The sequence below is a fragment of the Bemisia tabaci genome, chromosome 1 (genome assembly GCF_918797505.1).
Source record: "Bemisia tabaci chromosome 1, PGI_BMITA_v3".
Taxonomy (NCBI): Eukaryota; Metazoa; Arthropoda; class Insecta; order Hemiptera; family Aleyrodidae; genus Bemisia; species Bemisia tabaci.
Genome location: NC_092793.1, coordinates 74,492,396 through 74,504,677, shown reverse-complemented (window position 1 = coordinate 74,504,677; position 12,282 = coordinate 74,492,396). Strand labels below are relative to the sequence as shown.

The following is a 12,282-nucleotide window of genomic DNA, read 5'->3' as shown; positions in this document are numbered from 1 at the left end:
TTATCAGGTTATTCAGATATCGGAACTTGGCTGTTTTGAAATCGCTTTCAAATGCGGCGTGATACCTCACGCATTCCGGAGAGTACAAATAGTTGTATCATTGCGCCGTAAAAATGTGAAGGAAGATTTAAATGGAGATAGCCTCCATGCACGCTGGGCTTGTCGATTTCCTCTGAAATTATTGCAGTGGTGAATGCATAGCTGAAGTGCGCTTCAGCTTGAACTGTATTTAGCAAATGGGTGGTTTTTCTACGAGGATTATAATCAAACAAGAGGTTAGAAATGAAAACAAAAGAATATGAACTATGCAAAACGATTATTCCGATAATGGAACTTGGCTGTTTTGAAAACGCCTTCAAATGCGGCGTGATACCTCACGCATTTCGAAGAGTTCGAATAGTTGTATCATTGCGCCTTAGAAATGCGACGGAAGATTACAATTGAATTACCCTTCATGCACGCTGGCCTTTTCGATCTCCGTTAACATTTATGCAGTCATGAATGTTCTTATGTGCGCTTCAGTCTTACAAATACACTGACCGTGTATTTTGGCCTATATTTGTAGTGGTGCTTCAAAGACGGCGAAACTGCCAGACCACTTACTCGTTTGCTGTGTTTGAAAATCTTGGCTTCAATTTTATTTTTTAGGAGAAGAACGAAATCAAACTCATTTCGTGAAATTCTCAGAGTTTTTCTGGCATTTAGAGGAAAAAATATGGAAGTTTTCAAGAATTGACGTTGAGCAACTATCCATTTAAAAAATAAAGTATGACAGGAAGTGTACAACGTTGCCGACCGAGATACGTGGTCTGGTAGTTCCATCATCGATGTAAAGATGATACTTCAAAATCTATCTAAATCTATGTGTTTAATGACGGGTTGATCCGACCCAACTTGAGACTTATTGTTAGCGTTCAAAAAAAGTCTTGCGCATCTTAGGATAAAACAAATAATCTCATGGACTTTTAACAGTGGGTGCCAAATATTAGACTACACGCGTCTTTTAACAGGCATAAACTTTAATAAGTCCCAGGGTTAGTTAGTAGAGCCTTAAAATTAAAGAAAATTACACTCAAGCAGTTAGTAGCATCGATTGACTGAAACAGCAAGTGTGTCATCAAATCATAGCAATATTCTTGATGGTAGCATTTATCTAAGAAAGTTAATTGCGACTAAGTGGCTATGTCGGCTCCGTATTTAGTCTTTGTTGCATGATGCCTACTCTCTGAATTTACGGCATCGAAATTACATTATTTCATTGAAAAACGTTCAGATTTCTGAGGTAGGATGTTCCTTATCTTATCTACTTTTTACACGAAAAGTTTACACTGAAAATCATCAAGGCTGATTGAAAAAAAATTGATCGCAAACTGAAGTTTCGTAACAACACACCTACAATAAATTTGACTTTAATTGCAACCTTTTCTTTAAAAAGTTCTTCTCAGGCTCCATCGTGAGGAGAATGATTTAAGAGGATTTTTATTTATAATCATGGTTTTAGGACACCGTACGCCCCTTCCATTCATTATGTGGAATTTTCGTAGTAATGGGCTGGAAATGAGTATTACCACGAAAGCGGAATTATTGCTGATGCTAATCAGGGACACTCATCTCCAAAGGGAAGTTAATGATGCAGATGAAGGCCGAAACACGAGGTTGCGGGTGATCATGCAATGTCGCTTATCAGTATCCCGCGTACATAGGTTGTGAAAAGTGTCTATGTGACTTTTCGAGTGCCCAATAAATTTTCAGACCGGGTCCATCAGTTTTGTTTTGTTTCTTTTCACAATCTTCATTCAATTCCTGTTAAACTTTTAGGGGAAATAAGGTGATGGTGAAATAATGCAATGCTTGTTCCGGAAAAATTCCAAAATGACAATTTTTTTCAAGCGGCTCTCCTATTTGATTCTAGCTTTCATTTTCTGCGGACAGACATTTCGTCGAGTAACTGGCCAGTGTCAGGTAAGAGTGATGTTTGGAGAATGGTACTTTCAAAGCAAGCAGTGACCTGATACACATATTAAAGAGGAAAAAGAAAAACACACCTGTTACACATCGATGGTGAAACTGCAAAAATACATATCTCAGTTTGTACGTATGTATGTGCCGCTTTTATAGCGCTCTTTGGCGCTCTGCGACCCCTAGCCGCCAAAGTCCCCTATCCTCCCAAAGCCCTTCAGGGAGTTGGCAAACCCTCATTTCTTCTAAAACCCCCTGTCGCCACCCTTTCACTGGGCGTCCCCTTCGTCTACTCCCAGGAGGGACCCAATCAAGCAACTTCTTTGGCAGCCTTTCGTCCGTCATTCTATTGACATATTCATACCTCGGTTTCAATGTTTTAAAATTTCCGCTCATACTTCATTTTCTGAAAGGAAACCCAACCAACGTTATGGCTTGAAATCGTCAGAAATATTCATCACCCAGAGAATAAAAAATATCAAAGTTTTCAAGAAATGACGTTTGGTAGTTTTCCACGTAGGAAATGAAGTATGACACGAGGTTTGAAACGCCGCGCCGCAAACCGAGATACGCATTTCTGCAGTTTCATCATCGGTGAGTCCTCTTTAGTCAAAATTTCACATAATATACATGCGCATTGTCAATTTCTCATTCTAACTCGCCGAATTTTTTTTTCTCCTGAGTAACTAGTTTGTGCTTAGGAAAGGATACATTCCTCTCATGAGCACCAACTAGTTGCTCGGGAGAGAAAACATTTCTCTGCTCTGCATTGAGTAGTTTTTTTTCGAGAGAAATGTTTTCTCTCTCGAGCAATTAGCTCGTGCTTACAGAGGAGTCCAAGCATTAACTAGCTGCTCAGGAGAGAAACCATTTCTCTCCTCTGCACCGAATAGTTGCTCAGGAGAAAAAAAAGCTCGCTGTTTCGCACTGAGTAGGTGGATAGGGGAGATACGTTTTCTCTTCTAATCATGGACTGGTTGCTTCTTGGTACCCAGGTTCCTACCAGGGAACCGATGTTCCAAACCACACGACGAGCGTTTCTACTCCAGATATAGAAGTATCTGTTGGAATTAAGCTGTTATGGAAGAGCCAGTGATAGTGGTTCTTTATTGCAAAATGTAATCCAATGGGACACGCACGATAAAAGATTAAAACTTAAATAACCTCATTTGTGATGGAAAACGTTTCGCTCATCAAATAGACGGATGAAATGCGTCTCACTGAATATATCATCAATTTCCATCTTCGTAATTTTACAGTGTAGATCTTGAAGTTAAAGCTACAAAAAAAGGTCTCAACTTCTATTTTGAAGCACTATTCACTGGAAAAAAAAACACATTGAATCTAGAGTCCAGACTTTTGAAAACATTGACAAGAAAAAATACTCTTGATTCAATCAGATTTTTGCTTAAATCAAAAGGAAATCCGCTCAAATTAAGAGGCTTGGTTCTTTGATTTAAGCAAAAATCCGATTGAATCAAGAGTGTATTTTCTTGTCAACGTTTCCAAGAGTCTGGACTCTAGATCCAATGTGTTTTTTTTTCCAGTGTTGCTTAGTTTTTGATCCGTCGATACTCTTTCAATTTTTGACGATTTTGTTTTGCTCCTGTATTTTAGGACTGGAATTTACAGAGACTGAATGAAAATTCGGCTATTTATTTTATGAACTCATCAATAAGCGATGGCTTCATTCTCAGCTGTTGGGTCTGGAAGGACTCGCGGAGTGGCGGTACATGGGACACTAGAATTCGAATTGGACTCGACAAAGAAGGTGAAAATTTTGTTTTTGTATTAGAGGAGAGTTAATTCAGTGAAACGATTACGATCGGTAACTGGTCAATGGGTTGCCAGTTTAAGGTATTAATTTGATGCATCTGGATCCATCATGCCTAAGAAACGACGATTCTTACACGGTCATCCATAACCAGCACCAGGCATCACTCCCTTGTTCTGCCGTGCTAAGGAAGAATGTCATCTACAAATTCGAGGGCTGCCAAATTTCCTCCGATAAAATGTTTATTTTTAAGGAGTGTTATAACTATTTCCTCTTAACATTTTCAAATGATATAGATCTAACTCCGAAGAAAATTCTCTGAAAAATTGAACGGAAAATATTCACAAGTTTTCCTGAGAATTCGTATTCGATCAAAGAACATTTGGCAATTGACGAGGGTTTTATAAGGCGTTTTTCCTTAGCATGGCAGTGCAACTAATAACTATTAATGAAATTGAGGTAGAGACGTAAAATTTTGTGCGTCCTCCTGGGTCAGAGGCAACTACTTTTGAGAACCCCTAAAATGCCAGGGGCCACCCTGAAAAGGGGCAAGAACCTTATGGGCCATGAGGATGGTTCGGGACTTTTGGATCAAACTGTAGGTATGTAACTCTTTTTAATTTTTCATGTTTCACGTTTTTGAGAGACCGCATCATATTTGAAAAATACTACTGTTTCATAGGGCTGACTGAACGTATTTATGCTAAATAGAACTATGAGCGATTGAAAAGATGGGGTGTGCCTGTGCTCGTTAGTTGAGGGCCATAAGAATGAATGGGGATTTCAAAGCGCCAGTGACGTCAGCGGCAACGACGAGAGAAACGACGATCGGGAAGGCGGTCTTTAACTCATGAAACCTGTCCACAAGGCTCTTGTCACATGTTCACGGCTCACGAGTCAGCGCTCAGCTCCTTTTAATTTAATGTCAAATCCCGCTTTTCCGTTTTCTCAAAAGGAACTATATCCACTTTTACATTGTTTCTTATCCAGCTCACCACGAGCACACCCCATCTTTCCACTTCCACATATCGACGGTGAAACTACCAAACCACGTATCTCGGTTTGCGACGTCGCAGACTTCCTGCCATACTTTAATTTTTTAAATGGGAAAGTACTCAACGTCAATTCTTGAAAACTTCCGTGATTTTTCTTCTCAGTGCGAAGAAAATTCTGTAAAAACTTCAAGGAATGATATTGAATTGTTCTCCTCCAGAAAAATAAAATGAGAGCGGAGATTTTTAAACACCGCAAACGAGATACGTGGTTTGGTAGTTTCACCGTCGATATGTAGTTCCTTTTAGCATAAATGAATCAGTGAAAACGAAAACATACCAACTCGAAAAAATGAAAATAATGAAGATAGACACAAAATTGCTCAGTAGGTGAAGAAGTCAGTCCAAGAAAAAGACTTTGGGTGCCGAAAGACAAGTACTGAAGGACACGTTAAAGGTCCAAGTTGGAACAAATGCACTAACTTCATACCCTTCATAAAAATTGACTGTCTTCAATGAAAATTGAGTATTTTCGAGCAGAGACAAGAGACCCTCCACTGGCCTCTTGGCGACAGGTGGAAGCTTTTACTTTCGGGCATTCAACAGTTCCTTATGGACAATTATAAGGGAGCAACAGTCATCACTCTAATTTCGGCTGTTGACCTACCTACATGGTCGATGATGAGCTTCGGGTGACGTCATGAGCCAAACAAGTTTCCTAAACTTCGGCCATTTTTGGCTTGTTTGCAAAACGAAACTGCCAACACGTTGTTAAACATCAACCATGTAGGTAAGTCAACAGTAGAATGCTGAAGTCCCGAAAGTAAAAGCTTCCACCATGGCCAAGATACTAGTGGAGGGTCTCTTGTCTCTGATTTTCGAGTTATCGAGTTGGTGTGTTTTCGAACTCACTGATTCAAATACGTCCAACTATCGTTGATGTTTCCAGGTTCCCGAGGCGGAGGCTTCAACTTCCGCGACAGTAACGGTCTGGAGACGTTGAGCTTGCGATGGGTGGCACTGCCGGGGGGAAACGTCACGTGGCGAGCCTCGACGAGATCCAGCTTCCCTGTTTCCAGTTGGAACATCTCCGCATCCGGATCCTCCTGGGGCTACTCCACCAGCAGCGACGGCCGCTGGTACTTTTTCAAGGGTGAGCCGTCTCTCGTGGCGTCCGATTCCACCGTCTCCGAGTTTCGAAAGCCTAAAACTTTAAAATTTGAAAAATGGACAATACCAATGGACCACTAGACAAGGTACGAATTTCGCATTCTGATACATGTTTCTTAATCAAAATTTCACGTAAAACACGATACACACAACGAAAATTACCGAAATTAACTCGTTACGAAGATATTTAATGATTCTTAATGGGTGAATTCAAACCACCCGCTCATGAAAACTCAATGCTCTGCGTGATTCACATCGCGCGCTAACGTTATCATGAAAGTCTCTGCGATATAAAATCTAGCAACCTCAATCTTGACGCTTTGGCTCAGCTACAGCAAATTTCTTATAGTTTGAACAACACATGGTGGGACATGAACATTGCTCGACTGAGAAGCTTGCTGAAACCGTTGTAGTGCGCAATTTGACTCACGTAGAGCTTTGAGTTTCTTATGAGCGGGCAGTTCGAATTCCTCGTAACCAATGTGAAATAAAAACGTTAATATCTTCGTTAGGAGTTGGTTTAAGTAATTTTCGTTGTGCGAATCGTGCTCTACGTGAAATTCTGACTAGGAAACATGTATCAGAATGCTTAAATTCGTACCTTGTCACTGGTCCATTGAATCAATGAGAAGGAAAACATACCGGCTCGATAAAATGACAGTAATCAAGACGCAGACAAAACCGCACGGTAGGTGAAGAAGGCAGTCTAAGAAAAAGGTCTTTGGTTCCGAAAGACGAGTACTTATAGACATTTTGAAGGTCCGAGTTGGAAGAGATGCGCTAACTTCAATTACCTTTATGAAAATTGGCTGTCTCAAATGAAAATCGAGCATTTTCGAGATACCGCGATTTGGTGTGTTTTCGTTCTCGCTGATTCAATTTTCGAACGAGCCAATTGGAATATAGAAACTTCTTGTGGGGGGGGGGGGGCGCCACAAGTCAATAATGATAAAAAAAAACATTTTTTTAAAATATTTCGTTACTCACTTGCGGTAAATTTTTTTAGGAGAGACGCGTTTCAGAGCTTAGAGCTCCATCATCAGTCGGCAGCGAATTGGAATATGGATTGAATTCCATTTTTGTTCATTTTGTAATAATATATACGCAGATTCGGAAAGACCATCAATTTGTTGCTATGATGGTGTTCCTCGCGTTGTGGAAAGACTTAAATGCCTTCTTATCGTGGATTTTTAACTGAAAAATTCTCTCAGCATTTTGGTATTTTTTCATGTTGTTCTATGGCGGTTAGATTCTCCTTCCATGAGAAAAATAGCTTCGCACAATGTTACACAATACCAGGTGCTTACCAGGTTTTGAAATTTCCACTCCTCATATCAAGTATTCATAAACTTGATGATTTCTTGCTGAACTCGGATCAATGGACCGATGGACAAGGTACGAGGTTAAGCATTCTGTTACATTTGAAATTTCCCGTAAAACACGATTCGCGCATCGTAAAATTACGGAAGGTATAACTCCTAAATATGATAAAAAAAATGAATGACGCTGAGAGAATTTTTCAGTTAAAAATCCACGATGAGAAGGCATTTTTGATATTTTTTAATGCAAGAATTTAAACTTCCCGCTCATGGAAAATAATGTAATCTACATGAGTTGAATCTGACAATAAACTTTACCATGACAGTCCCTGCGACATAAATAATAAATATATGACAACCTCAATATTGACGCTTTGGCTCTGGAGTACATAACTTGTCTCACGTGGAGTATATTGTTCTTCTTGTGACCGGGCAATTCCAATCGCCCGTAACCAATGTAAAATAAAATTTTAATTAGGAGTTGATTTCAGAAATATTTGTTGTGTTTTACGTAAAAGTATGGTGTAGAAACATGTATCAGAATGCTTAAATTCCTACCTTGCTTACTAGTCTATTAAACTTCTTTATGTTCAAAGTAACTATGTGAATAGGGCCTGCGTTCAACATAGTTGCTTTTAGTATGAGTGCATCCAATTTTTGAAACAATGAACAGACATTTTGAATTGACATTTGAATTGCAACATTGAACAATTTTCGAAAACATATCGCATTGAAAAAGAAAAATCCAAGGCAAAGTTTTGAGTACAATATTTTTTGCAGACTGATATATGTGCAATGGGAAGAACAAAGGTTCTGCAACTTTACACGGGCCGAAAGTTATCGATTTGCATTGCCTCTCTCCCTCAGCAAGGGACAGTTCTGTCCATGAGACTTGCTCAAGATAACTGAATATGCATTGAAAATCGTATTGTCTACATTTTTTTGGGCTTGTTTTGTACTTTTTTCAGACAATAAAACAATTGAACCAGCCACAATGCCAATTACAAATGTTGTGTTAGTTGTTCCCCAACGACGGACGAGGTCTACAGACGCTCGGGTAAGCATTCTGAAGACTGGAAACATCGTGGGAGGCACTTTAAGGCACTCCTCAAACCTCTACTTTTATGAAAATTCCATTCATTAAGATCCTTTCCGAATTTAATGCCGCTTTTAATTCGATGTGCAATGAGAAAAAGCCATGGCTTATGAAGAAATTAGTGGTTCATATGGAACACCACTAATAGTAGTAAAGGCATCATATGCTAATAGCGTGCCTTAGTAATGGTACGAGATACCTTAGTATGGTTCACAGACTGAGAATCATTAGTTCATTTACGAATATTAATGGTATTTCATATGAACCACTAGTTAATTTATAAAGCCAAAGCTTTTTCTCCTTGTGAATCAAATTCAGCTTTTTCTAGTCTTGGAAGTTCTGTGAGATGACAAATTGAACTGAGCCATTGATTGCAAGTGATCATTGGAAAAAGACACAATGACCCTGTATCCTCTTAATTTTCTCATAAACTACACTGGGGAAAAAAAAACACATTGGATCTAGAGTCCAGACTCTTGAAAACATTGACAAGAAAAAATACTCTTGATTCAATCGGATTTTTGCTTGAATCAAAACGAAATCCGCTTAAATTAAGAGGCTTGGTTCTTGAGCTAAGCAAACATCCGATTGAATCGTTCGTTGAGTACTTTATTCTCTTATCGATGTTTTTGAGAGTCTGGACTCTAGATCTAATGTGTTTTTTTTTCCAGTGTAATAGCGTCAGGAAAAACTCATTATACCATTCAATTCGGTATACTCACAGCTTTAATCCAAAGATTTTTTTCTAAGGATCCATGCCTTTGACTAATAATGTCTCCATGCGTCAAGCGATAAAGCATACATACCTCTTGTCTGCATACGCCTACTTTTCTTCCCTTGCGTTAAAGTCTCTGGAGTGACTCCTGCCTGCATTCTACCGTCTCGGCGATGCCTCGAGGAGTTCAGCGCGCGATCAAATCTAAAAAATCCTCCTTCTCCTTCTTTTTTCCTTCTCTCTCGCCTTTGCTTGCCTCCATTCAATGGTGAGGAGAAGGAGGCGAGTTTGCTTCTTGCGTGGGTGACAATTGAACCGATTATTTTCCGAATCACGCAAGCGCCAAAATTGCGAATGCGAGAAAAACAAGAAAAGCCGTTTTATTCGCTTTGTTGATGATCTTCGAATTCCAAAAAATGTAGGTTCTCTTAGAAGGCCATTTCAAAATCAGACATGATTGATTATACCAGAGAAAACCACGAAAAAACGACCCCTCTACCACCAAGTGTGGATTGACGCTTACGTGATTTGGAAAATAACCGGTTCAATTCACCCTCGCACACTGGAAAAAAAAAACACATTGGATCTAGAGTCCAGACTCTTAAAAACATCTACAAGAAAAAATACTCTTGATTCAATCGGATTTTTGCTTAAATCAAGAACCAAGCCTCTTAATTTGAGCGGATTTCCTTTTGATTTAAGCAAAAATCTGATTGAATCAAGAGTATTTTTTCTTGTCGATGTTTTCAAGAGTCTGGACTCTAGATCCAATGTGTTTTTTTTCCCCAGTGCAACGGTCCTGTCTAAATGAATCGATTTAATAGTTCCGTCCGAAATAATGAGGATCGTGTTCCAGAAGCACTCGAGCGCCCTCTTCTCGAACGGGCACCAGGGCGCTGGGTCGACCGAGTTCTTCGAGACTGTTCAGGCGATTTTTTCGACGGTGCTCAGCACGCTGACGTCGACGATCGCCAATATTTTCAACCTGGACTTCCTCGGCGGCGGCGACTCCGATGACGGCGAGTTCACGCCTGATCCAGACTCGGAGCCGGTCACCCCCGCAACTACAACCGTCACCACGACCACCATTCCACCTGCTTTTGGGACTACCGGCAAAAGTAACGACATCAGAAAATTCGTCAAATAAAATCACATTATCCACTGGAAAAAAAACACATTTGATCTAGAGTCCAGACTCTTGAAAACATTGACAAAAAAAAAATTGGCCTCCGGCCAATTTATGCGCGGCGCTTCGCGCCGCGTACCGGCGCTACGCGCCGGCATTTGGGGGGCTTCGCCCCCCCATCCGCTTAGCGGATTGGTGCGGGGACCGCACGGGACTTTCTCGCTCGAGCCGGCGCTTCGCGCCGGCATAGACACTTTTACTGGAATATTTAGAAAAATACTGCCAATTTTACAAAATCATAAAGTTTGATTGGAATTTTGATCACAGGATAATAGTTATGAAATTTTTATTCAAACCATTGAACTTCATTGTAAATGTCTTCGCGATATGTGGTGAATTCATATATTCGGACTCGACTTGTTGATTTTATGAGGCATCTTCAATTAAATATGTAATTGATTAACTAAGTCTCCTGTCAAAGATGGCGATCCGTAAAAATCTTAGCTTTTCTACGATTCATTAGGATCCATTAGATTCATTGACATCATACTTCAGATACGATTTTATATTATAATCTCTCCTTAAGCACGGTCAAAAGCCATCAAATATCTACTTGAATGGGTAGAATGAATATTCGATGTTCAAATAGTCTTAAAACTAAACGGTTTTCGCTTAGCATCTCCCAAATTTTAAATTTGGCGGGCGAATCTACCTGCTGGAAGGTTCACGACACGCCCGCCAGGAGCGCCATCTCCTTACCGCGTATCCCCGTAACTCAAAGCGAAAACAATAGAGAGCGCCATCGACAAACGTCAACGAGAGACAAGTCAACAAACGTCACGTTATAACAATTATAACCTCCTTCATTAACAAGCATTAAATCAGTCATATTTGTGCCGAATTATTACATTATATTTGTGCTTAGTACCTCGTAAAAAGGAACCGCAAAAGATGGAATCTGCCGGGATTCTAAATTCATTAACAACAAACATATTAGTTTTTAATAAAGATCTAAGTGTCAGTTCTTGGCGTTAGCTTGATGATTCATAGTACCTTTGTAATGTGAGTATGTATCTAATTAGTTGTCTAATTTTGCTTTGTGATTACCTACGGAGTAATTTTGGAAATAGTATATGATGCATTATATAATGCATTTGAATTCCTAGGTTTCACCTGACTCAAAGCGTTTGCTGCTATTATCTAGAAGCGCTCCGACTCATTTATCAGAGAATTGAGCGTTTCCTATCGGCCCCTCTGCAATTATGAGATTAGTCCATGAATCCTTTAGGAACTTAAATTAATGACTCAGATGGTGCTTTTGAGCCAACTTTCAAAGAATTAAAGGCATTTTTTCAAAATCTACAGTCCATGAGCTCTCCGTGTGACCGAAGTGCTCTCCTCGCTATATGACGCGTAACCCTTCAATTTTTAGTTTAGTCCAAAGACCTCGTAGGAACTTAAATTAATGAACCAGGTGGTGCTCTGATGCCAACTTTCGAAGAATTGAAGGCATTTTATTTTATTTTTTTTCAAATTTACAGTCCTTGAAAATGAGCTGTTTCGCGGAGCAAAGTGCCCTACTTTTGGGCCTCGTATCTCTTGAATTTTGAGTTTAGTCCAAAGATCTTTTTGGAACTTAAATTAATGACCCAGGTGATGTGCTTGATGCCCATTGTTAAAGAATTAAAGACATTTTTCAAAATTTACAGTCTTTCAAAATGAGCTTTCCGTGTGATTTTGCTAAAAATGGACAATTGAGCGTAGCCCCCCCAAATTTTAGCGTACCTCAAAATCGTTGAACGTGCATAAGGAGACCATAGATATGGTGTCCTGTGCCAATTTTGAATGAAATCGAACAGATAGATTCTGAGATATCGCTGTAGACAGATTTGGGGGACGCCACACGGACGGACACACATTTTTTCAAGTATGGTTATTTTTACTCCTGGGACCTTAAAACGTCTAGAAATGATGAAATTTCAACTTTTTTTTTTTTTTTTTTTTGGAGGATGACAATACTTCCTCTCTACCCTATGGGAGCGAGAAAGTAAAAATACTCTTGATTCCATCAGATTTTTGCTTAAATCAAAAGGATTTCCGCTCAAATCAAGAGGCTTAGTTCTTGATTTAA

At 39.6% G+C, this 12,282-nt stretch overlaps 1 protein-coding gene across 1 annotated transcript in view; it reads left to right on the top strand.

The window, feature by feature from the left end:
- Positions 1 to 10,179, top strand: part of LOC109033102 (uncharacterized) — a 54,122-nt gene extending 43,943 nt beyond the window's left edge. Inside the window, exons 2-5 of the mRNA XM_019045538.2 lie at positions 3,577 to 3,730; positions 5,675 to 5,878; positions 8,183 to 8,271; positions 9,882 to 10,179. Coding sequence (XP_018901083.2) covers positions 3,622 to 3,730; positions 5,675 to 5,878; positions 8,183 to 8,271; positions 9,882 to 10,172 — 693 coding nt within the window. The 5' untranslated portion in view covers positions 3,577 to 3,621 and the 3' untranslated portion in view covers positions 10,173 to 10,179. The remainder of the gene's footprint in view (positions 1 to 3,576; positions 3,731 to 5,674; positions 5,879 to 8,182; positions 8,272 to 9,881) is intronic.
- The last annotated feature ends 2,103 nt before the right edge of the window (positions 10,180 to 12,282 follow it).